This window comes from Halichoerus grypus, chromosome 11 (genome assembly GCF_964656455.1).
Source record: "Halichoerus grypus chromosome 11, mHalGry1.hap1.1, whole genome shotgun sequence".
NCBI classification, from domain to species: Eukaryota; Metazoa; Chordata; class Mammalia; order Carnivora; family Phocidae; genus Halichoerus; species Halichoerus grypus.
Window position 1 is genome coordinate 110389411 of NC_135722.1, and position 26966 is coordinate 110416376.

The following is a 26966-nucleotide window of genomic DNA, read 5'->3' on the forward strand; positions in this document are numbered from 1 at the left end:
CAGCGCCGCGCTGGCGTCACTTCCGGCCCGGGGCGGTCCGCATCCGGGTCAGAGCGAGCCTCTCGCTCGCGGAGTGTGTGAGTGGTGGAGGTGCCGCGCTGTCCGCGTTCCCTCTTCCCGGTGCGAGCGAGCCGCAGTGTCCACCGGCGAGGAGTGCCCCCGGCCGCGAGCAGAGGAGGACGGGGCGGAGATCCGGGCGCGGGCGGCGGCCGGGCTGGGCCGCTCTGCCGCGGGCTGGCGGCTCTGCTCCTCCGCTTGCTGCTGTGTCTGGGAGCCGGCTGCCAGCACTGAGGCGTCTCCGGCGGACAGCGACCCCCTGCCCCGGCTCCTCTGGCCGCCCTGCCGGGGAGGGCGGAAGATGCCGGTGAAGAAGAAGAGAAAATCCCCTGGGGTGGCAGCGGCAGTGGCGGAAGACGGAGGCCTCAAAAAGTGTAAAATCTCCAGGTATCACCTCCCCCCCTTCCGTCTTCCCTCCTTTGCTGGGCGGCGAGAGGAGCAGCTGGCGGGCCGGGGCTCCGGGGCTCCGGGGCTCCGGGGCTCGGGCTGGGGAGGCGAGCCCCCGCCGAGAAGGCCGGCTGCTGGGCGCAGGACCCCGCGACGCTCTGCGCCCGACTGCACCTCGTGCTCGGCGTGTGCGCCCCGGGAGGGGCTGCGGGAGTCGCCTCACCTTCGGCTCTGCGTGCCCTGGGGGGTGGGGAGACGGGACTGCGCACGGCAGCTGCGCCCTCGCCCCTTGCCCCTGGTCCCCTACTCCCTGCGTCCCCGCCCCGACGTTCGTCCACACCTGCAAGTGAGTCCAGGTCCGCGGAAGGGTCACTCCTAGAACCTCTGTAGCGTGCGAGGAAGGGAGCGGAGCTCGGGTAATGTCGACCTGACAACCGCCGGGGGTAGGAAGCCAAGCTCCCTGTGCTGTAATTGGCCCCCAGATGGAGTCTTTGGAGGGGGTCACAGCCAGAAGATCCCAGCAGGAAGCCCCTTTTCTGGAAGGGTGGTGCGTCCACCTGCGCCAAGGCCCTGCGTGCAGAGCGGGAAAGGCCCTGCTTGCGGTTTTATTTTCTAGCATTCAAGATGCTGTTAGCTCTCGGTATAGATATTAATAAATGGGGACTTAGGTTGCTCAGTATCCTCTTGGAGAAAAAGAAGCCAGAGCAGAGCCATAATTAGAGCTCTTCGATCCCACTGCAGCGTGTCAGGAGGCATCCCAGCAACGTTGTGTGCTGCGCGAAATCATTGCAATGCAGGTGTGAGAAGTGGCTCTTTTCTAAATCTCGTTGGGTGTCTGACGGTATCACCGTTGGCACTTGATGGAACAACTTCAGAGGCTGCCACTTACAGAGGACTAGTCAGCGTTCTGGACAGGTAATGACAGCTCTCCTTACAGAGAGCTGCTTCGGAAGGGAGGGAGCCGGCTTACTCGGTCTGCATCTGCCTTCCCTTCCTAGTTGACGGAATTTTTTACTTTTTCGCTAAGGATATTTTGGGGCTATTAGTGTGAGAGATGATAAGGTTTTCTTATAGCTCTTGGTGACACACTAGAATGTGACAGCGCTGTTCCACCAGCTCATAGTTTTATGAAACATGCAAGTTAGTTTTTTATTATTCTAACTTGTAGACGTCTTAAGTGCATAATATATCAAAATTATTTAAATGAAGCACATTAAAATAGCCAAGCAGTCAGTGTTGTTAAAACTCAGGTGATACTTTGCTCTATCAACTTAAAATGTTAAATATGGTACCCTTATTTATGACATTACTCAGTAGCTAGAGTTGTAGCCTTTCTAGGTCATTGTGGTGGTGTAACTCTCTGAGCTCCTTGAAGTTCATTAAATCCTAAAGGCCATTTATGAACTTCCCAACCTTTAGTGATTTTCTGGAAGAGATAGGCTTTGGGATTAAATAGCTTTGGCCCAATTATTTGTACAATTATTTTCATATTTACAGTTACGTTTTGTTTTAATCTGTGGGATTTAATTATACTCTTGGGTCCTAAATCATCTTCTGTCTTTAAATACCTATTTAAGTTTGGCAGATGATAAATAAACAGCTGTTAATATATGATTTTTAAAAAATATTGGCTCATTAAGTATCAAAATATATTTTATAAGATTTTGTTTTCAAATGTATGCATATTATACACAGATATAATTTCCATACAAGTCAGCAGAAGAATCACTATAAAAATTAATACTTTCCCAACTACTAGTCTTGTCTTGAGACCATTAGGTTGAACTTCCATGTGGTCATTTGAAATCTGGGGAAATGATTTTAGGTGATATTTTTGGATTTTGATAGTGAGCAAAGTAGCATTTGGGTTTTGTTAGCAAGAAAATTTTACGTATACACTACTGTTTCAAATTGCAAATATTAAACAACTCCCATTTTTTCCTATAATACCAGCTGTAAAAAAAAAAAGTACTTTGTTTACTTTGAATTGAAGTAGTTCATATTGAACTTAGCTTTTCACTGAAAGTTGAGACTTGATAAAATTCTTAGGCATTTGTGTGTTTTCTAAGCTATTGCAGATCCCAACCCCCTGCTAGACTAATAAGTGGAGAGGAACATTTTTCAAGCAAGAAGTGCCTGGCTTGGTTTTATGAGTATGCAGGTAATGAAATTAATATAAGAAGATATCAGTCACATGCTTTAACAATTTTTTTGGTTCATTCATTTAACAAATCATTTATTGCAGGCCTGCTTTGTGTTAGTGCTGTGTCCTGGGATCAGGGTCAAGACTGAGGATTATAGGTAGACTGAGAATTTGGTGCCATGTCAGGATGATATTTCTTTAAATATGTAATTCAGTATATATTTAGTGGGAGGGGTGAAACTCATTTACTATTGATACAGTTTGTAAACAGATATATTTATTGGTTTATGTCCATTAGCTAAAGTAGACTTAATAGTCTGGAAAACACAAAGTATATAATAAAACATTTTATGCTTTATATAGTTCTTAGTTTTCTTTTCCATATTTTATTGAAAATTTTCTGAACCTAAACTGACATTTTCTGAAACTTTGGGGGAAGCATAGTAAAAGATTTAAGACTCAGATCTGTCATTACACAACACATTTGCCCCTTAATCATTGCTGGTTAGCCCCCTTTAGTTCTACTAGAAATGCAGTAATGAATCAGAAAGTAAACCGACTAAACTACTACAGTGTGATAAATGCTGTATTAGATGTCCTGTGAAAGTAGTTCAGAGGAGGAACATGTCACCCAGCCTTGGGAGTGTCAGGGAAGGGCTTCTGGAAGGAGCTAACTGAAGCTAAATCCTGTAAGTGCTGGAAGCTCTGGGCCTGGGGTGGAGCTGTAGCCTGGGGGTGAAAGTCAGAGCCAGGGAGGAGACATCACCGTTAAGCACACATATGAAATAGAATATTTGTTTCCCATTTATTACTTTCTCCTAAGCATGTATGAAAACATTTTTTTTTCCCTCAGAATAGTTTTGGTCTTATGGAATTAATGATTTTATAGCTTCTCCCTCCTCCTTTTACCACTATCATTCTCAGCATTTAAAATAAAACAGTGTATATGCCATCACACTCATATTTAGTGCTGATCAGTTAAGGTCTAAAGTATACTCTGAACTTGAGGTATAAGTTTAGGCTAACTATGGAAAGTAAGACTATTGATGGGGGACAGCAACTTCACTGTTGAACCAGCTGAGGGATCCCCAAAGTATAATTTAAAAATTGTTTAGTAACAGAACAGATTCTTTCTAGACCAAAAAAACTGCTATTACTGGCATCCCAAGACAATGTCTAACCCAAATTAAATGAAGGGAATTCATTTCTTGCTGACCTCCATTTAAATGTTGACCCATTATTCAAAGTGCCAGTTTTACTGGAATTCATGATATAGAATCAAAAGGTCACTCACCTTATTTCACTTGTAAAGAGATGCCATAATTTAGTCCACTTTTTTTCTTTCATGCTTATTTGTATTTCCTCTCCTTGGGACTTTCGTGGGTAGTATAATATTCTAATTAGCTCAACATTTATTTCCTATACTAGCATTTTTGTAGTAGCCAGCATAATAATTGCTGTCTTTATTTCAAAAATCATACTTAATTATATAATGTTTCCTAACAATCATTCTGTTAAGTAGGTGATGTTATCCCTTTTTATAGATGAGAAAACCGAGGTTTAGATTGAGTAATTTGTCCAAGATCATACAGTGACAAGAGCCAGGATTCAAAGTTTGGTCATTCTGATTGCAGAGCCTATGCTTTTAATTACTGCTATCTTATAATTTCTTTTTTTAAATATGTACATGGCAACTAATTTTCCTTATACAAAAAAAATTAGTAAATGCACTTGAGGGTAATTTACATTTTGTCATTTATTGAATGAGTCATGCAGTAAGTATTTATTGAGCATTCGATGTGCGTCAGGCGCTGGTAAGTGCCAGGGATATCGTAGTGAACAAGTTAGACAAGATCCCTGCCTTCAAGGGACTTGCCTTCTGGTTGGGAAGACAGACGGTACATAGGTAAGTAGGCAAGACAATTCTAGTTCGTGGAGCATTGTAAAAGTAAAAATATGGTGAGGTATAAGGATAGAAAGTAGAAAGTTTGGATGGACTTTCAAGTAGGGTGATTAGAGAAGGCCTCTCTAGACATTACTTTGGGCAGAGACCTAACTGACAAGGAAGAAGCAGTCATTTACCAAATAATCAGTCACTGTTCTGTCTAAAATGGGGATATCCCTTATTAAAATGGAGACAGTCATTGGGCCTGTCTGAGAATAATACATGTAAAGCACTTAGCGCAGTACCGGGAATGTAGTCAGAACTCAGTAAATGTAAGTTCTTACTAACAGTAATAGCAGTACAGCATTAGATTCCTGGTGGTGGATTTTGACAGTTCTGTCTCAGGATTAACAGGATAGCTCCTGTGTAACTCATGTTGAAGGTGCTGTGTCATTCATTAAGCACAGTTCTTGTTTCCTGAGCATCTGCTATGGCTCACATGCTTTTAGACTCTGCAGACACCGCTGGAAACACTCTATGGTTATAAAAAAAGAAAATTGATTTTTTTTTTTTACTTATAAAAATATTTTACCACTAATTTTGTTAATATGATATCATAGGTGATGTGTGTTAAGCCTGATGATTTTGCTGTTTCACAAGACCTCTCATCTTGAGTGATATTTACATTAGCAAGGACTCAGTAATACAGGGGTCATATTACTGCACAAAAGCATGGAAAGTGAAAAGGCACTTTTAAAATCTTACAAAGAACCCAAAAAACAGGATAGAATGGCTAACTTCTAATAAAGTTCTACCAGCTGGTAGAGTGAACTAAATCATTCCCATAGTTTCTTAAATTGAGTGGAAAGCCTGAAGAGTTAAATTCAGCTGCAGAGTAGATTTATTGGAAGAGTGTATTTCAGTAAGTAGAACTAACATTATGCAGTCCAGGAAAAGAACATTGGTATTGACCTTGTTTTAGAGTTAGATTTGTAATTATTTTCATTGCTTTGGGAAAGTTACTTAACATTTACAGAAAGGTCTTGTGTATGTCTTATATATACATATAACAAAATATAATTTGATTCTCATCAAATGTTAACCACTAAGTAGTCCTGCAGTTTCTAGGAAGGCTGTATTTTATGGTAGTAACTGATACTTCTTGACACGACTCTTCAGCTCTCTCTTCTGATTACTAATGATGGCAGCTTTGAGGGCAAGTCAGTTTTCTTTTTCATAGGAAAAATTTATGATACATTTTTGTCATGGCTTAAAGAAAAACTTTGTGTCCTTCCATTAAATTTTTTATCTAATTTTTACTTTCAACCAAACCATATATAAGGATACATATTCAGTTATATTTTTAACAGCTTTATTGTGTATGTATGCTTTTAAAATTACATAATTACCACATTCTCATAAAAAAATCCAAATATATATTAGGAAGTGAAAGTGTCCTATAATTACCACCCCTCTCACCTTTTAACACCTCACTGCATAAATAACTGCAGTACTTATTTAGACCAGAAAATTAAATAAGGCTTTTGGTTTCGACCATATTTTTACATCGTCTTAGCAGCCTAGATTCATCTGAAGGAGCAAGAATATATTGGCCCACATACTGGATGGCTCTACTCTTCTGTGCAGAAGAAGCCGTTGGCCGTTGCTTCGTGTTGTACTTGTGAACTGGTGATGATGTACAGCGCCATCACCAATGAGTAGCCGTGGTCTGGTCTGATTAATAAAGCTGCAGGAGTTTTATAAGTCCTAAAAAAGAAAACAGGGTTTTTTTGGCTACCTTAATATTTCAAGACTATGTTTTCAAAAATCAAATGTGATAACATATTTCTGTCATATTTCATCATTATTTTAGATAACTCAGTCTTTTTTAATTGAGATATGACATTAGTTTCAGATGTACAGCATCATAATTCAACATATGTATACATTGCAAAATGATCACCATAAGTCTAGTTAACATCTATCACCATACATAGTTGCAAATTTTTTTATTGGTGATGAGAACTTTTAAGATCTACTCTCAGCAACTTTTAATATAGTATTATTAACTGTAGTCGTCATGCTGTACATTACATCCCAGGATTTATTTATTTTAGAAGTAGAAGTTTGTACCTTTTGACCACCTTCACCCGTTTTTCCCACCCCCCATCCCTGCCTCTGGCAACCACCAACCTGTTCTCTGTATTTATGAGTCTGGGTTTTTTTGCTTGTTTGTTTGTAGATTCCACATATAAGTTACATCATATGTTATCTGTTCCTCTCCGACTTGTTTCACTTAGCATAATGTTCTCTGGGTCCATCCATGTTGTCACAGATTTGTTAGCGAGTTACAAAAGAGACCTAGCAATGATGTAATCACTATCTTTTCAGAAATAGGAGAATTGGTGTATTGATTATTTAGTGCTACTAAGGGAGAAAAATAAGAAACAAGCTAAGTATCATTAATTTTTGGAGAAATGATAAACATAAGCTAATTGAGGGATTAAACTTTTGTTTCTATATTAAGGTGGCATAATTAATGCTTTGCTGTCTATTTTAGATCCAAGATGATAAGGAAAGTAATTTTCCTAAGTTACTATTTTCAAAATAGTGTATATTTTTAAAGTATTAAATTTTATTTGGTTGTATTTCAAAAGGGTAATAAGTGACCTTATGTTTTAGTAAGAAAGCAGGTATTCTCTGATTACCATCTTGAGTTGTGGGCTGGTCCTACACATTCTAGTAAAATTTCTTATGGTTCTTTATATTTACGCATTGTGAAAAATTTTCTTCAGAGAAGGCTCTCGGTAAATTTTTTTTTTAATGCATAGGTTCAAGTTACTGTACAAACAAATGACTGATATTAATGCTACTTCATTTTTCCCCTTAATTTCATTTTGTAATGTGTTTAAAGAATATTTCAAAAATTTTACATTTTAAATCATATAGCAAATATTTATACTTTATCAAAGATCTGTCAAAATTCAAATTTTGTTATTTACAAAAAATGTTATGGTATACTCATAGATGCCTTTAGTACATTGGCTTATGTTTTATGTTGATATTAAATTATAACAATAAAATATATAAATTATTTTTGTCTTTGAAGGTCCTGATGAAGTTGTAGGGCCAGAAGGAATGGAAAAATTTTGTGAAGACATTGGTGTTGAACCTGAAAATGTATGTTTTATTTCTAAGTAGAATGGAATACAAGTGGGGTATAGCATATTTATAAATTTCTAAAATTTGGGACACTTTAATCTTATATCAGGGTTTTGTTTCTTCATATTTAATACTATAGATTGTCATTAGTATTTTTAATCAATTTAAGTTGGGCACGTGTTCTCTTTCTTGATACAAATGTCATTTGTAATAGAGTGAGAGAGATTCTACCTTCAGAAACTGGTTAGAACTTTTTACTTTTAAGAAATTGGCCCATCTAAATTTCTTTGGAGTTAATAATTCCAGAGGTTGTACTCTTTAATAGTTGAAGGATGGAAATAGTTGTATAAAAATGCTCTCCATGATAAATATAGACATGATTATCTCTGTGCTGACTTTTCCCCTATCCTTTATGTTCTGTTCTTTCCAGATTATTATGTTAGTTTTAGCGTGGAAATTGGAGGCTGAAAGCATGGGATTTTTTACCAAGGAAGAATGGTTAAAGGGGATGACTTCATTACAGTAAGATATTTTTTTAAAAAACAAATTTGATGGCCTATTTGAAGATCTTAATTGATATTTTGTGCTTCATAATTTTTAGGAGTAAGGTTTCACCTTAAAGTAATCAAATTGGTTTGATCTGTAACAATCAGTTAGGGATTGACAAAATTTATATTGTGGTCTTTGCAAAATGAACAGTTACCCCATTTTTCATATTCTCTGAGAACCTCATCACAGTTTTATTAAAATCATTGACTCTTAGTGGGTGAATTAGAGGTCTGTGATCAAAGTTATTTACCCACAGGTTGTTTGAGCAATAAGGGATTTCCTTCTCTGAATATAGAGTATTGCTTGTAAGGAGTCTGTTCTCGGGGCAGTCCTAAGCTCTGGGGCCTCCTCTCCTCTGCAATTTTATGCTTGATTTTGAGAAAATATTTGAAGATAGAGTTACATGGCACTTTTATTATTTCTTTTTTGCCAAATTAATCTGACAAAGAAGAAAAGTAGAAAGGTTGTGAGGCTCCCGTGCAGCCCCTAGCCACGTTCCCGTTACACACTCTCTGATGCTGCCTTGGAACTCTTTCATGAGGTTTCAGAATTGCTTCTGTATAAAAATCATGTGATTTTGACCTTCCAGAGTAAAGTGTGCTTAGTTTCAGAATCAGTAATTATGTGTTATTTTTAAATTATGTCATGTTCCTAATGTTCATGCAGGATGTTACTAATTACCAACATTCTAAAATAGAGGAAGCATTAATTTATAATACTTTTGAGCCAAAAACTGGGGATTAATTAGCCATGTGGTTTCCTGTTGCGGGTTATGCTTTTTTTTAACACATTTACTATTCTTTACTACTTGTTTGTGTGTCCTTAAATTTCAGAATACCACAGTTACTTTTTTAAGTGTATCTGTTCAAACGGAACTTGAACTTTTATATTTGAATTTTCAACATGTAATGCTTTGTAATTCTCCTTTTTAACCAGTATTAACATGTAGATATATCTTACATATTTAGGTAAAAACCTTTGGTTATATGAGCCAAATTACAATTTCTAGAATAGAACATAAAATCAACCCTGTAATTTCAATTATTTATAGGTGAGATAAGGAGTCAGACTCGGAAAGGTGAACAAAACGTTTGCCAAGGTTTATGCACCTATTTAGTGGCCCGGCTAGGACCTAGAATTTAAATTTCCAGATTACCAGTCTAGCATACTGTACTTCCTATTGCATTATCTTTCTGTATATATGTTAGCATTCTTTATAAAATAAAGGACTATTATTAATGTTTGGAATCATAGTATTTACAACCAGGCTTGAATTATGTCATTCATCTAGGTGTCATAACATACCAAATTAAAATGATGTTGATTCTGAAATCTTTGGAAACATCCAACCTTCAATTAGCTTTCTAAAGAAAGATAAAATATACAGACAGGTATGCAAAGAATATAAACTAGTTTTCATAGTTTTTGTCTGTTTTATTGAAATTTATATCAGTTGTAACATGGCTTATTGATTGTAAGACATTTTATTTGGCACTTATAACTGCTTTTTGTACTGCTTCTGCTGAATTTTTTGTGTATTTTTTTTTTTAATATCCCAGCTAACAAGTGTTCATGTATTTTTAAACCAAAAAGTTTCTCATTATTTGTTTTTGCATAATTTGACGTAATAGAAATAGCCTTTGTATAACAGAAACGTGTAAACACAAAACATTTCTAATAATTAGAATAATTAGCATATGAATTTGGGTACAAGACTAGAAACTGACTTAACCCTTGAACCTATTTTTTACTAGCACATCTTTTCTGTAGGAAGTTCACAAGCTACACAACATAAAAGCAGCTATTGCACACTTACAATTGACCCCGAGGTATCTGTTTCCCTCATTTATTACCCCCTGCCCCTCTGCTTTACTCTCTGCCGTAGAGCTGTGCCACTGCTCAGATTAGGCAAGCGCTCTTGACTGGGAAAACAGTTGTTTTTTCCCCCATGATCTAAATTGTTACGTGAAGTACAAAGTATTTATCATCAGTTAGCTAAGTCTTATTACTCCCTGAATTTTCTTGTAAAAAACTTGCAAAGACTACAGTAGTTTAAAATTTAAAGCAGGAGAGACAAAAGAAGCTATAGAAGTCTTAATTTTTTATTTTATAGTTGCCTGGTATACTTGGTTTTATTTAATACATATAGTCATAAAATGTAAAACTTCACAGACTGGATTCTAATCATAGATTTTTCATATTTCTAGGATTTGATTTAACCTGTGCATAGTTATTTAATGGCCCCTAAATTGTCTTAATGTAGTTATCAGTTGTTTCAAATTAATTAATTTTAACCCTTAGAAAACTTTAGTAGGGCTCTGTTAAGGAATAGAAACAGCCTGGTAGTTAAAACATAGACTTTGCTCAAGGGTAGTAGACTTTAACAACCATGATTAATTAAAATCTGTAATTGTATAGAATACTTCTGTACGTTCATTTACTTTAAAGCTGTTTACTCATAAAGACTTTTTGTATCTGAATTGCCTTTCTACTTTTTGTGGAAGAATTTGTGGTGTGAGTTTGTGTATAATTAGACTGGAATGGCCATTTTGTAGGTTTCAGAGGAGGCAGTTGGCACCACATCCTTTCTAGGGATTTTACTCTCTAGTTCCCATCGTTGTTCAGGAACCGCCAGATTGCCCCTCAGATGGGATTTGATCTGTAGACACGTAGGTGAACACCTGTGCTCTGTCAGGTGCTGTGCCACTTGCCTGTGACCACAGCGAAGCAGAAGGCTGGCTCTGCCCTCTGCCGAACGTGCTGAGAGGGCAGGGAGGGCCCTGGGATGCTGTCACCCGACAGCCAGGTGGAATGCGACAGGAAGCGCAGCTGCTAATGAGATTAATTGAGGCTGAGTAGACCGGAAAGTCTGTAGACGTGGATCATTTGAACTGGGCCTTGAAGTATGATTAGGATTCTGATGGTTAAGGATATAGGAAATGTTGTTTCTGAAGAGAAATTGTGAGCAGAGCCTTGGGACAGGAAAATGTGTGTGTGAAGAAAGTAGTCTGGTTGGTTCTAATCCAAAGGTACATAAAGAAAATTGAGAGGATTGCAGATAGTGGGGTAAGAGCTGCGTGCCGGAGGGCCTAGGCTGACGTGGACAGAGCTTAAACGCTGTCGCCGGCAGTGGGAGACCGTCAGGTAGCACACGGTTCGCCGTAGAGCACTTGTTTTCACGCTGCTGGTCACAGTCTCGTGAGCACCTTGGGAGCACCGCGGGCCTCGTCCCCATGACGACGCACCCGCGCCGCCGCGCACAGCTCGTTCCCTACGGATCTTCCTCTGCCTCTTGCATCCCGGATGCAGGGCTCCAAGGGTGCTTCCGGGCTGGAGTGGAGAGCTTTTCTCACGTGGGCCGGCTGGCGGTGGTGCTGGAGCAAGGGTGAGGTACCCTGTTGGTGGAGAAGAGCGTCAGCATCGAGCTCTGGAAAGCCTGCCCTTGCTTAGGATCCGGAGAAGGCGAGGCCGGAGGGCAGCACGTGCCGGGAGCGGCAGTCGCTCCACGCCCAGTTGTACGCGCTCTGGTGTCTGTCGTGAGCCCCGGCCCGGCCTGACTGGATGTAGGGGAGAGAGGGTGGGAGCGGCTATCTGACTTGCCCTCGAGGTGGCCAGGGTGCTGTGGTGTGTGTAGCCCGGGACTGTCACTCATTTAGCACTTGGGGCCCGACGACTAATGGCCGTTCACATTCTTCCCCTCCGCTCTCCGTGACAATTTCAAATGCCTCTTTCCACATTTCCAAGTACCCCCAGGGATGTGCTGTTTAGTTTTGGTCAGTAGATCTTACTCAGAGAAATTTCCAGATACAGAACTTTGTGAGTAAAATTCCTCTGTTGTATATCAGTGCGTCACAGCATACTTAATGGGACTTCTCTAATTAAGGAGGAGAATCTCACGTAGATCTAATACACAAATGGTAATTTCTTCTCATTTTAGAGGTCTTTAAAGAAGCAGAAATTTAAAAGCCTCCCTTGCTAATCAGATATTTAGCAATACTCAGGAAATGAATGTCCAAGTCCTAATGTTGAAATTTAAACCCGTTTCTACTCATTCTAACCACAGTGGCCTTGGGGAATGGTATCCTGTGGTGCCAGTGTCCCTAAAATCTGTGGGGTTTTATTTAGTTGTTATTTAGAAACTCTCTCTAGCTTTCCATGATGTACTAGTGAAGTAATGCATTTCTTTTTACTTCAAGGGACATGTTCTTTCTAAACTTCCAAGTTATGAGGTATGGATATTACTAACCTCTGAGTCTATTTTGGGCTAGGTTAACTAAAAGAATTGTGAAGTGTTAGTGACTGCTTGGGTATGCTCACCGGGGTTGCTAGGTCCCTTCACGGTCTTTATGATATGGGTACTAAATGTGGGAGTTTGTTCTCTTGTTTCTTTCATTGATTGCTCGTTCTGTTAGCTTCTTTCTGTGCTCGAGATTGAGGTAGACCATTAGGAATGGTACGAAGTAGTTTGGACAGAGACAGCAGGGTGCAGGTGATTTTAAAGCCATTTGCCTCAGAAGGAGCATCTCAAGCTAAGACTGTTGTAATCACGTAATTCGTGTATTCTCCGTTAGCTTCACGGTCATCTGTTCCTGCTCCTGCGTGGTAAAATGAGGAGAGAATCAGTGACGTGCCTGAAGCCACGTGGCTGCAGATGGAGAAGTTGGAATTTCACCTGGTCTCTCTCTGTTTGACTAGAAACTTGGTTCTTCACTTTCTGTCATAAGCTTATTCAGACCACAGCCTAAATAATATTGTTGCTCTGTGTACCTGTGGAATGTAAAATATTCGGAAAAGATTGTGATTTCTTGGATTCTTATCTCCTTGGTAACTTGTAAGTCACCGCTTACACACTTTATAATTTTGTTGGAACTACAGTTTCCCACTAACCTTTCCCCAGGTAGGGATTTTGAAACTTTTTATAATTAAATAAAGACATACTTTGTGGCCTTTTTTTGGTATTCATACTTCTGTTTAACAAATAATTTTGGAATGCTTCTATATGCCAGGCCCTGAAGAATGATTTCAAACGCTGGTGGTGGTCAGAGGAAGAACTTCTGAATGTAGGGAAGCATCCTCTGTCGTATTTGCCTTCCTGAGTCTCAAGTGTATTAAGATTCTGAATGAGATTTTGTGTGAAAATATGACTCACATTACTAAGAAATATGTGAAAAGCACTTCTTCAGAAAGCTACAAAGATTTAGAAGATGAGGCCTCTACTTAAGATAGATATACAAGGAAGGTAGGACACGTAGGTGGCTCCTTAAAATGTAGTACCCTGACCATTGTCAGCTGATCACCCTGGGGATGCTGAAGACACCCACATTTTCAAACAGCATTATAGGAGCATATAATCTGATAATTTGTTTTTTTGTATATCCCACCGGTAGAAGTTAACTAAATTTTTGACGCTATTTAAGCTTTATTTTTCACATAATGAAGAATTTTTGTGCTGATAAAAGCCACTTAATGAAATGGTAATGCATTTTTAATAAATAGTAAGAATAAACTTCTCTTGTTTCTCCATGAAATATATTATACACTTGTTCATATATAGGAACTAGGCCCCAGACAAATTGGACAGTTAACTTACCCAAATTTTGATTTCTTTTTCTGGCCATATGGCAGACTAAATGTGCAAAGAAACCATTTATCATGTAAAACACTTAAATGCTGGATAAAATATGAAAGCATCTATTTAAAAAGCATGCTTGGACTTGACTATAAATTAAGGAAGATAATTAGAGACCAGAAATGACAAGACCTGGTGTTACCATAGGGATCTGTGGAGCTGGCATTTACCTTAAGGTTACCTACCTATTCCTAGTCACCTAGGGTCTGGCCATTAACCTGTGGTGCACATAGCAAATAAGAGACAAAATTGCAAGACCTGAGTAGGGTGAGAATCAGATCAAAACTCTCACATTAAGTCATTGATACCACACCTACCCAGTAGATGGAGGTGTGATTGCCTGGGCTTGCTTCTACGTACAGTGAAGGGCATGTCCCCGAGAGAATTCTTATCAAAAATTCTTCATCGTGCATATGAAAACTGGAATTCATTATTTGTATAACAAGCCAGAAATCTATTTTACAAATGTCCCAGGTGTGAATAGTATTTTCATGCATATAGTGGAAGCGATTCTTCTGTATAGGAATACATTTTAAGCAGAAGCATCAATTTCTGCAGAGAAATTGATTTTCATTAATTATCAATCAAAAATGACTAAGCATATTGGGAAACAGATCTTAAACTTCAGAATTAGACTCTTTAAGGCTAGTATTTTGAATTGTCGTAATTTCAGCATAAAATAAATACATTAAATATATTTAAAGAAAGAAGAACGTTTTCAGATGATCAGATTTCAAATGCATAATTAAATCTGTGAAAGTGAAAAATACTCAAGATTTAAAACTCAATGGATGAATTACAAAGGAGGTAGATGTAGATGAAGTAGGAATCGGTGACCTATAGTATCTGAGGAAAATAGGAAAGAGTCTAAGGGACATGAATGGATAAATTTTTTTCACTGTGAGTTTTCTGTATAAAGTTTTAGATAGAAGTCCTTCACTGAATATGTGGTCTGCAGATATTTTCTCCCACTCTGTAGTTTATGTTTTCGTCCTCTCCAAGGAGTTTGGCAGAGCAAAAGTTTTTAATTTTAATGAAGTTCAGTTGATCAGTTTTTCCTTTTATGAACTGTGCTTTTGGTGTCAAGTCCAAGAATTCTTCCCCTAAATCTTTTATATTTTACTTTTAACTTAGTGATGCATTTTGAGTTCATCTCTTTAAAAGGTTGAGGCAGGTTTTGTTTGTTCTTTGCCCACAGAACTCCACTTACTCCACATTTCCATTTGTTGAAAAAGGTCTTTCTTAAATTGCTTTCACACCTTTGCCCCGTATCAGTTGGACATACTAGTATGTGGGTCTGTCTCTGGGTTCTCTGTTCTGCTGATGTGTCTTAACCTTCTGGTAGCACCACACAGTCTAGACGACAGCTGCTGGGTGCTAAGTCTGGAATCACATCACTGACTGGTTTTGTTTCCTTTTTTTTTTTTTTTAAAGATTTTATGTATTTGTTTAGAGAGAGAGCACAAGCAGAGGGAGGGTCGGAGGGAGAAGGACAGAGAGAATCTCAATCAGACTTCCCACTGAGTGCAGAGCTCAAGGAGGGGATCCATCCCAGCAACCTGAGATGATTGATTGTTTTTCAAGATTGTTTTAGCTTTTCCAATTTCTTAGTTTTTCCCAAAATTTTAGAATGATCTTCCTTTTACCTACAAAAAATCTTACTGTGATTTTGGTTAAACTGCATAATGAATATGGGGAGAGTTGACATCTGTACTATTTTGGGTCTTTGAATATATGCAAGACAGATATGTCTCTTCTTGGTGTTTGATTTCTTTCATCATTTGTGTACAGATTTCAGCATACAAATTCTGTACGTTTTGTTAGAATTACATGTAAATGTTTCAGTTGTTATTTGGAGCCACTGTAAATAGCATTGTATTTTTAATTCCAGCATCCATATATTCATTACTAATACATTTGATTTTTGTGTGGTTGTCTTGCATCCTGTGACCTTGCTGAACTCACTTACTCTAAGGTTTTGTGTATGTTTGTCTTCTTTGTGTTGTCTACATAGTCATGTCATATGATTATAACATAAAATAGAGAAATGGGGACAGTTTTATTTCTTTTCCAGTCTTGTATGTCTTTTATTTCCTTTCCTTGACGTATTGCATTGGCTGGAACTTCTGCCACTGTGCTGAGTAAGCATGGTGAGAGTGGACATCCCTTCCTGGCTCACCATCTCAGGGACTGCATTCAGGCTCTTCCTGTATAAAGTATGTTAGCTATAGGTTGTTGCTCTTGATCAAGCTGAGGGAGTTCTCCTCATGTCTTCTGTGAGTTTTTACATGAATGCACATGAAATATTTTATTTATTTATTTATTTATTTATTTTTAAGATTTTATTTATTTATTTGACAGAGAGAGAGAGATAGCGAGAGCAGGAACACAAGCAGGGGGAGTGGGAGAGGGAGAAACAGGCCGCCTGTCGAGCAGGGAGCCCGATGCGGGGCTCGATCCCAGGACCCTGAGATCATGACCTGAGCCGAAGGCAGACGCTTAACCATCTGAGCCACCCAGGCGCCCCTGCACATGAAATATTTTAAATGCTTTTTCTGCCTTAAATCGCCTAATCATGTAGCTTTTCTTTTCTTAGACTGTTAATGTTGTGATTACAGTGATTGGTTTTTGAATACTGGTCAGTTTGCATACCTGGAATGAATCCCACTTGGTTGTGGTGTATAATTATTTTTATTTACTGCTGAATTCTTTTCGTTAATATTTTGTTAAGGATTCATAAGAGATATTGGCCTGTTATTTTCTTTTTCTTATTTCTTGGGGTATAATTGACATAACATTGTTCATTTTGGGTGTATAACATAACGTATTCAATATTTGTGTGTTTTGGGAAATGATCACCACAGTAAGTCTAGTTAACATCCATCATCATACATGGTTAAAATTTTTTCTTGTGTGTTTCTTTTTTTTTTATACTGCCTTAATTGGTTTTGATGTCAAGATAAATCTGGCTTTATAAAAGGAATTAGAGAGTTTTTCCTTATATTTTATTTTTTGGAAGATATAGCATAGAATTGGTTTTCAGAGATTGGTAGCATTTTCCAGTGAAACTGCTGGAACCTACAGATACCTTTTTTAGAAGTTTTGAAATTTTGAATTTTTTTTTTTTTTAATAAAGGGCCACTCAAATTACTATTTATTTCAGATCATTTTATCAGATTATTTTGTGTTGTTAGTGTGTTGTGTTTTGTTTTTCAAAGAACTGGTCCATTTCATCTTAAGTGGTCAAATTTATATCCTTTTGATATCTACAGGTCTATAATGGCATCTTTTGTTTCATTCCTGACAGTGGGGATTTTTGTATTCTCTCTTTTTCTTTGTCATTCTTGCTGGAGAGTTGTCTGTTTTATTGACTTTTTTCCAAAGAATCCGCTCTTTGTTTCATTGATTTTTCTCTTGTTTTTCTGTTTTTAATCTTACTGATTTCTGCTCTTAATTTACTTTCTCCTGCTTGTTTTAGGTTTATTTTGCTCTTCTTTTCCTAGATTCTGAAGATAGGAGCTTAGATTATGAATTGAGAATTTTTTTCCTCTTTTCTAATATTTACATTTAGTTGTATGAATTTCTCCCTCAGTACTGCTTTGTGTCTCAGGAAATTTGACTTGTGTTCTTATATTCATTCAGGTCAGCATAGTTTTTGGTTTCCGTTGAGACTTGCTCCCACCCACGGATAATTTAGGAGTCTGTTTAGTTTCTAAGGAGATTTTGCTGTTATCTTCCTGCTATTTCTAGTTTGGTTTCATTGTAGTCAGAGAACGTAGCCTGTGTGATTTCAGTTCTTATATATTTGTCAGGGTTTTCTTATTGGCTCAGGCTGTGGTCTCTCATGGTTTATGTTGTGTGGACACTTGAAAAGAACACATATTTTATTGTCATTCATTGGCATATTCAATTAGTGTCCATTAGATCTTGTTAGTTGATGGTGTTGAATTCTTTATGTTTGCTGATGTTGTGTCTAGTTCTATCTGTTGTTGGCAGAGGGGTGTTGAAATTTCTAACAATAATTGTGTATTTGTCTTTCTCCTTTTCTGTAAGTTTATGCTTCACATATTTTGTAGTTCTTTTGCTCGGTGCACACACATTTAGAATTGTTTCGTCTCCTTGATGGATTGATTTTTTTCTTTTTTTTAAGATTTTACTTATTTATTTGACAGAGCACAAGCAGGGGGAGCGGCAGGGGGAGGGGGAGGGGGAGAGGGAGAAGCTGGTGGGGCTCAATCCCAGGACCCTGGGATCATGACCTGAGCCAAAGGCAGACGCTTAACCCACTGAGCCACCCAGGCGCCCCTGGATCAACCTTTTTATCATAATGTTCCTCTCCGCTCTGATCATTTTCTTTGCTCTGGAATCTACATTAGCTGATATTAATAAAGCTACCCCTGCTTTCTTTTGGTTAATGTTTCCATGATGTGTCACTTCTCATTCTTTTACTTTCAATCTGCCTATATTATATTTGAAATCTCTTTCTTCTAGATAGCATATTGTTGGGTCATTTTGGTTTTGTGGGTCTTTTTGATCCATTCTTTGAATCTCTGTCTTCTAATTGGTACATTTAGACAACTTAACATATGATATAATTATTGGTACATTAAGGTTTAAGTCTGTCCTGTATTTTATAGGTCAGAAATTTCCATTTGGTTCTTTATTATGTTACATTTCTTTTCTTAGACTTTCTGTTTATTTGCTGAGACTTTCTATCTTTTCATTTGTTTTACTTTGTCCATAATTGCTTATTGAAGCAATTTTATAATAGCTGCTTTAAAATCTGCAAATCATTTTAAACATTTTAAACATTTCTTGTCATTTCAGTATTTGCATATATTGGCTCTTTTTACATTCTGCTTGACATCTTGGTTGTTGGTATGACAAGTGCTTTTTTTTATTGGAACCTGAAAATACTGAGGATTATGTTACGAAACTCTGGATTTTATTTAAACCTCCTATTTTAGCTACCCTTCTCTACCACCACCTCAGCAGGAGGAGGGAATCCTTCACTACTGTTGGCAGGCTGAGTCCCACACCCCGTGAGGTCTCCGCAGACACTGCCCCAGGGCACTGCTCCTTACTACCTGCTGGAGTGGAAGCCCGTGCTTTTCTGTGGTTTCCACTGATAGTGCGGGAGGTCAAAGGGAGGGCCTTCCCACATCCTGGTGAGGGTGGACTGTTGAAGTCCTCCTTCCAGTCTTTCCTGATGTAGGTGGGCATGGAGCCAGTTTTTTCTGTGGTGGTTGGACAGAGGAGTGTTTTTTCTAAAAGTTTTCTTCTTGCTTGGCCGCTTGATTTTTGCGGGAGGGAGAGCAGGTTTGTGTTGTTTTTTGTTTGTTTTTGTCTACCCCATTGGCATTCTGGTTTGCTGACTCCTTCATATCCAGGTCTAGGATAGATAAGGCAAAAGAAAACCCGGGAAACTCACCACTGTGTTGTTCCTCAGAGTCTTTCAGATTCTTCCAGTCTTACGTTTGTTTTATAGCTAATGTCCAGGGCTTTTAGTTGAATTAGCAGGAGACAAAGGGAAAAAATACATTTACTTCATCTTAACTGAAAGCAGAAGTTATTTGTCTAATAAAAAAAAGAAAAGCGAACCTTCTGTCCCCCTCCATCCCACACTAGTTAAGTGTCGCTTTTCTCTGCTCCCTTTTAGAACCAAATTCTTTGGCAGCATTTGTCTATACAGTTGACCCTTGAACAATGGGGGAATTTTTATTGAAACCTGGAAATTTTGAGTATCATGTTCTAAAACTCTGGATCTTACGTAAACATTCTGTTTTAGCTAGCTGCCTCCAGCACACCACCTCTGCAGGAGTCGGAGGGAAGGTCCTCATCACTGTCGGCAGGCATGGGAGCTCCTATAGTCAGACATCCGGGTGTAACTTCTGACTTCCCCGAAACTTAATTTACTAATAGCCTGCTGTTGATTGGAAGCCTCACCCATAACATGAGCAGTCAAATAGCACATACTTTTTACATTAAAGGTATTATATATTATAGTCTTGCCATAAAGTAAACTAGAGAAAAGAAAATGTAAGTGGACCCGCACGGTTCAGACCCGTGTTGTTCGAGGGTCACCTTTACTTGTTTTCTCCAAAGCCCCTCCTCTCAGTCTCTCTTAAACCTAGTAAGCTTACCCTTCCAGTCTTCTCAAACCATCTTGTCGAGGCACCATTTACAAGTGGGTAATCCAAGCAGTAATATCCATCAGAACTGTGGCTGAAGCTAAAATAGTACTTAGAGGAAAATCTGTAGCCTTAATTGTTACATTAAAAGAGAAAGAAACCTTCAATCCAAATGAACTAACCTAATTTAAGAAGTTAGAGAAAGGATCAACCTAAAGAAGAGATAAAAAGATGTTCAGACATTAGTAAAAGAGAAAGCAAAGCTACAATTGAGAAAATTAGGAAACTCTGGCAGATGATTTAAGAAAAACAAAACAAAAATAAACAGTAATGGAAATTAGAACATGTTATAAATTTAATCGTCTTTAAGTAAGATTATATGTGAAATAAATTATCAAAAAACTGCCAGTGATCAGTTGATTCAAAAAGAAGTAGAAAATCTGAATGATCCTATAACCATTAAAAATGGTGAGTTAAAAATTCCTTCCCTTGGTGAAAAGACCCAGGTGATTTTTCAGCTGATTTTGGACAAATGCTAATTCTTTTCTTTTTCTTTTTCAGAAAACAGAAAAAAGGGTAGTAATTGTCATTTAGTTTTTCTGAGGCTTATGCTATGAGCTCGTTATCAAAATTAGTAAAGAGTGTGAAAGAATGAAATTGACAAGCCTGTCTCTTATGAAGGTAGCCAAAAAATCTAGCAATGTATGAAACAGGTAACATTACCCAGTTTGGCTTATTCCGGGAATGCAAGGTTTAATCAATGTTAGAAATGTATCCAAAATATTTACACCTTAATAAAATTATGAGTCACATGTCACATTGTTGAATTAGAATAGTGAAGGTCTTTGTTAAATCTGAGAATGCTAGATGTCTGCTACATGATGAGCACTAAAACTCAGTTTTGAGTGGGAGACTGTGGGTCACAGGAGGCGGCACGCTGATTTAATGGAAGGGAGTCCGGTCATCTGTCAGCAGTGGCAAAACGTGAGTTAGGCGTTGGTGAGTGATATTTTGTGAAACTGTTGGAGGGAGCGCCTTTCGAGGAGAGTAGAGGCGGTACCATGTGCTGGAGCAGAGCTGTGGCACTGGGGAAGCGGTGAGATACAGCTAGAGCGCGCAGGAGGGGAGAGGCAGGAGGGGAGAGGCCTTGTGCGCCGTTTGTGAAAGGCACCGTCTGCGTTACTCATGCTCAGCAGTGCAGCAGATTTCAGCCCGGGGAGTCAGGACGCCGGTGGAGATCTTGGAGCACTCTGTTTGCCTTTTTAGGTTTCATGTCTGATCTTTAGAAATAACATGGATACCTTGTGTGCACTCTTCTGCATGTGTACCTTATTTGAGGTCAGGTGCTGCCACTATTTACCTTGATTTTTGTCACTAAAAATGTAGGAATCTGAATTCATGATCGAAGCACTAGTATAATGTGTTCATTTTCTCTGTGTTATATCCCAGGCTTTTAAAACCACTCATGGTCATCTCTTTTCACCAAGCTGGTGCCTGAGAACTTTCCAATGAAATAGATGACAGAGGCCTGATTCATTTCCTTTGTTCTGCCGTCTTTTTAACCTCACATGTGGTGAAAGCACATTTTAATATACCTCTTCTTAAGAGATATTTGTGATTTTACTGGAGTTTTTGATTGAGTTGTATTTTTTAAAAGGAAAGTCATTGAACTGAACTTTCACTGATAGCCAGGTTTTCTCTTTTTTTCCTTTTCCTTTTTTTATTCCACTGGTACATCCAAGGCAACGAGCTTGTTAGTAACTCTGCATTTGTGAATCAGAATTTTAAACCTAGGCTAATTTCATAAATGCACTCACTTTTCTCTTAATGCATTTCTTCTAACCCCTTAAAGATGCTTTTATTTAATTTTCTGGATTATATAATGTATTTGGCTTTTTTAATTTAAGGTGTGACTGCACAGAAAAGTTACAGAACAAATTTGACTTTTTGCGCTCACAGTTGAATGATATTTCTTCGTTTAAGAATATCTACAGATATGCCTTTGATTTTGCAAGGGTAGGTGGAATTTCCATGTTTTGTAATTTTAACATTTTTTTTTTTTTAATCTTGAAACCACACTCAGGAGAATTTTTCCTTATGTTTTAGGATAAAGATCAGAGAAGCCTTGATATTGATACCGCTAAGTCTATGCTAGCTCTTCTGCTTGGAAGGACATGGCCATTGTTTTCAGTATTTTACCAGTACCTGGAGGTGTGTATGTTCTTACATTTTTTGAAAATATTAATCTGATGAATATTTAAATTTTGATTTTAAAGCTTACTCTGATTGAAAATAAACCTTTAGTTGAGGAAAGACAAATAGATTTTTAAATACTGTGCTTTTAAAAAAATCTGCTTAAGTAGTAAAAAGTTTCTGTTAAAGTGTGTACATATATGTTGTCATTTTTAGACACAGGTTCATGTTCATTAATACATTCTGTGCATGAGATACTTGGATTCCAGCCCTGCATCCCTCCCATAAAAAAAGTAACCTTCAAGAAATACGTTTTAGCAAAGACGTTCTTCATGCAGAATTAGTTTCCTGGACTTTTGGCAGAAGAGAGTTGATGCTCGTATATAAGTATCAAGCTTCTAAATCAGGTTTCTTTTCTTTTCTTTTTTTTTTTAAGATTTTATTTATTTATTTGTCAGAGAGCACAAGCAGGGGGAGCGGCAGAGGGAGAGGGAGAAGCAGACTCCCCCCTGAGCAGGGAGCCCGATGTGGGACTCGATCCCAGGACCCTGGGATCATGACCTGAGCCGAAGGCAGACGCTTAACCAACTGAGCCACCCAGGCGACCCAATCAGGTTTCTTTAATACAAGATCTTAGGCTGAAATCTACATAAGGGAACCAGTTGTAGTAATAATAAAACTTTACTTTTCACTTAGGTTTAATCTAAATAATTAGAATTAAAATATTTTATGCCCACGGATATGAGAATGGCTATAATCCTGTACTTCAATGTACTGATGAGTAAAGAATGTATGCTGAATTCATGGAGAAAGTATTCTTTTAGAAGGTTTAACGTACCACCCACCGCCAGCAGTGGTTCTGAGATACTGTTCTTCTTTCCATTGCTTTCTCTGGTTTTCTATCTGTTTTTGTGCCTTTTCAGTTTTAGTTTTTTTTAGTGTGGCGTTCACCATTTCTGGAGTATATATACTTTTTCTTTTTGCTTTGAAAATGATTTCTCGTAAAGCTGATTATCATAGCAAATTCCTTGGAGTAATTTTGTTTAAAGCTTCTGATAAGAAGCAATGATATGGGGCGCCTGGGTGGCTCAGATGGTTAAGCGTCTGCCTTCGGCTCAGGTCATGATCCCGGGGTCCTGGGATCGAGCCCTGCATCGGGCTCCTTGTGCAGCGGGGAGCCTGCTTCTCCCTCTACCTCTGCTGTTCCCCCTGCTTGTGTTCCCTCTCTCTCTCTGACAAATAAATAAAATCTTTAAAACAAAAAAAAGAAAGAAGCAGTGTTATGGGAAGGACTTAAGTAAGTGGGTTTCATGTACACTTAAATCTTTAAGCTTAATAAAATGGGCGTAATGAAGGCTAGTAAAGTAGATGTTTTTGATGGATGTTATCAATCTTCCTCCTATTAGTAGTTTTGGGCAAAAATAAATAGAACTGAGTGTAAGAATATTCACCTTTAAAGGGAGCTGAGAGAACTAACTATTTTCAGTGCTTGTTATGTAGAAGGTGTTCGACCTGCAGTGTTTCTTTAAATCTTTATAACACTGTTTTGAATTATGTTTTATCCCCCTTCAGCAAATGAAGGAATGGGCTCTGTTGTTAAATAATGCTCCCAGGGTCACCCAAGTAAGTGGAGAAGTGGGGTTTGAGCCCAGGCCAGTACTCTTTGTACTGCCTACAAAGATGCCAACTTCAAAATGTGGCTGAACAGTAAAGTTCAGTGAAGAAGGGCTGTTCTGGGGGCCACAGGAGGGGACGCGGTGTGTCCAGGGTAGGCTGTCGGTCTTGAGTTCAGTGGTGGTTCCACAAGTATGTACATAGGTGGACATCGACTTTTACCCTTACTCTTAGTACCTTCCATGCTCCTGTGATTTCTCTAGAATGAAGGAAAGATAAAGGAAAACGTAACTTGGATAATGTTAACATGTAAATGTCCCTGAGGCTTCTCCTAGAAGCACAAATAATTTAAAGAGCAATAAGTGTTTTAAGACCAAATCACAGGGGCGCCTGGGTGGCTCAGTTGGTTAAGCGACTGCCTTCGGCTCAGGTCATGATCCTGGAGTCCCAGGATCGAGTCCCACATCGGGCTCCCTGCTCGGCAGGGAGTCTGCTTCTCCCTCTGACCCTCCCCCTCTCATGCTCTCTCTCTCTCTCTCATTCTCTCTCTCAAATAAATAAATAAAATCTTTAAAAAAAAAAAAAAAAAAGACCAAATCACAAAAAATGTTATAACTAGGTTTATCGAAGTCAAGTCATAATAAATAATGCTTATTCTGTATTCAAAATATTTATATCATTTTCTACAGCAATCAAAGTATCGTGTTATGAACAAAGATCAGTGGTACAACGTATTAGAATTCAGCAGGACTGTCCATGCTGATCTTAGTAACTATGATGAAGATGGTGCTTGTAAGTATGTTTTCTTATGAAAATAAAATTCTTCACAACTCTTAGATGAGAATATACATTTGTATAGCATTGCCGTAAAGGATTTAGACTTCCTAGCAATAACTTTTATTATTTAATAATGTGGAAAGTGTGGGGAAGGCAGGTGTAGAGTGTAGACCAAGAGCTTAGAGTGAGCAGTATATTATAAAATCCTGCTGCAGGGCGCCTGGGCGGCTCAGTCAGTCAAAGTGTCCAGCTCTTGATTTCGGCTCAGGTCATGATCTTGGGTTGTGGGATCGAGCCCCATGTTGGGCTCCATGTTCAGCATGGAGTCTGCTTGAAATTCTCTCCCTCTCCCTCTGCCCCTCCTCCTCCACTCGCTCTTGCTCTGTCTTGTGCTCTATCTCTCTCAAATAAAATCTCTTAAAAAAAAAGAAATACAATTTTTTAGTCATTCAAGCTATCGGTCAGTATTCTTCAGTGGAAAGGGCAGAATGTCTTAAAACAGATCTGTGAAGTAATGATAAGTTGGGTAAGCCACATTCTCTAAAACAGTACAAGTTTTCCATTTCCACCTACAGTTTGGTTGCATGTGTTGTGTTAGTGTTGGGAAGGGTTACGTGGTAAGACACATTCCTATAAACATGAATTGAAATGTGGACTTATTTAAAGAAGGGCTAACTTTGTTTCTCCCTATATATATATATCTCCCTACAGAATGGTAAATCATTTAATAATACTTTTAGAAACAATACCAGCGGCAGTAAGCTGGCAGCCTAAGGACTATATGTGGCCTGCAGATGTATATATTCGTGTGTGTTTTGAGTCAACCTTTAAATTAAGAGTTTTTGCATAAAAATAAAGCTTCCAGATTTGTTTGAAAAATCAGAAAATCTGACAAAACTGTACCTGGAATTAGTGACTGAGGCCGAGCAGTAGCTCATGTTGGACTCGCTTCCCACTTTGCTGGCCCACAGTTTATGCCAACAGCTCGCTTGCTTCTCAGCTGCCGTTTATTACCGGGCTTACCTGCTGCTTGTCTTAGAGTAGGGAGGTATGTCTGTGAAATTGAGAGAAAAAGAGAGACCACCAGAATGTTGTGTGTTTTAAGAAAAAGAGAGCAAGCATATTTTTTTCTGGCAATGAGTTTTTCTCTATTTAAAAAGAGAAAGACAGAGAACAGTGAGTTCATTTAAACTGCCTACCTGGCTTCTGTCAGGAAATGAGTTTGGACCCCCCGCTTTATACAGATGTCTTTGTAGAATAGTTCTTAGGTCGGCTGTTGAGTAGACACTGCTGCATGTTTAGACTCCTCCTGGGTCCTGTTACCGGCCACCCCTTCAACAAGCTTACACACTTCTTGGTGAGGGAACCTGGAAATAACTACATTAAACACTTTGCATATTCCTTAATAATTAAGTAACAGAATGTTGTGAACATTTAGAAAAGGGAGAGGTTAATCTTGACTTAGTTATTGGAGAGTTCACTTTGCGAGGGAAGTTGCAGCAAATACCCATTGTGGGAAGTCCCTTCTGTCTGAAGAGAAAAGACAGGGAAGCAAGCACCGGTGAGTCCAGCAGTGGGACGGGGAGCAAACCCCTGGGGCAGCGGAGGGTCCGTCCTCAGCGCTGACGCAGAGCTTGTGGGCAGTGTGTTCTGTCGTTGCACGGATGAGTTCACTGAATCCTAACAAAAACTTCTTCTTTATTCCAGGGCCTGTTCTTCTCGATGAATTTGTTGAGTGGCAAAAAATCCGTCAAACATCATAGCAAGAACTAATGTGAAGAAAATGCAAACCTTTTGGCGCCCACGTGTACACAGGCTAAGGAAACAAGGAAAAAATCCAAAGGGGTGCATTTTCATTCATACGAAAGACTTCTCATAGTACTTTTTTTTCCTTTTTTTTAAAGGAAGTTTTCTTGTTACATGTGATGGGCATTGAGCCACACCTCTTCTGAGACTGAATATTGAAGCTTTTGTTTTGAGTTATGTTTCTAACATTTATTTCAGAACAATAAAGATTCAGATTTGTGACAAAGGCCTTAAAGTGAAGATGTCCCTTGAGTGTCAGAGTGGTATTTATTTTTGTGCATTTTAATTCTTGAATTTTAGAGGATGTTTCTCACCATGAAATTGGAGTTTCAAAGATTTTAAACAATCTTAATATTTGGCAATGTAGTCGGCTGATGGTATGGCTCATTATAATCATTTGTGAACAGTTAGGAAGAATATTGGCCTTGGCTTCTGGGATAATGATGTTCTGATACAGCTAATAAAAACCATTTCTGGATATTGGGAGTTCTCTGGCGCTCAGCTCTGGTGTTCTGTGAAACCAGCTATGGTCTTATGCGCATGCTTTACCTGGAAAGTTGAGAATTGGAATGATTATGTCCCGGTATTTTGCTTCCTAACCGTTAAATAGTACTGTCAGTAAGCGTTCATCAG

General features: G+C 38.6%; 1 protein-coding gene across 4 annotated transcripts; it reads left to right on the forward strand.

Moving 5' to 3' along the window:
- Positions 1-12: 12 nt before the first annotated feature.
- DCUN1D5 (defective in cullin neddylation 1 domain containing 5) lies at positions 13-26573 on the forward strand. Of its 4 annotated transcripts, XM_036117734.2 has the most exons (8): positions 13-444; positions 2514-2605; positions 7582-7652; positions 8065-8156; positions 21851-21959; positions 22050-22154; positions 24440-24542; positions 26235-26573. In XM_036117734.2, the coding sequence occupies exons 1-8, from the start codon at positions 359-361 to the stop codon at positions 26288-26290; spliced, it is 714 nt and encodes a 237-aa protein (XP_035973627.1). In that variant the 5' UTR covers positions 13-358; the 3' UTR covers positions 26291-26573. The 4 variants fall into 4 exon arrangements, with proteins under 4 accessions (XP_035973627.1, XP_035973628.1, XP_035973629.1 ...); XM_036117736.2 differs by lacking the exon at positions 2514-2605 and having other exon boundaries at positions 307-444; XM_036117737.2 differs by lacking the exons at positions 13-444; positions 8065-8156 and having other exon boundaries at positions 2588-2605.
- Positions 26574-26966: the final 393 nt, after the last annotated feature.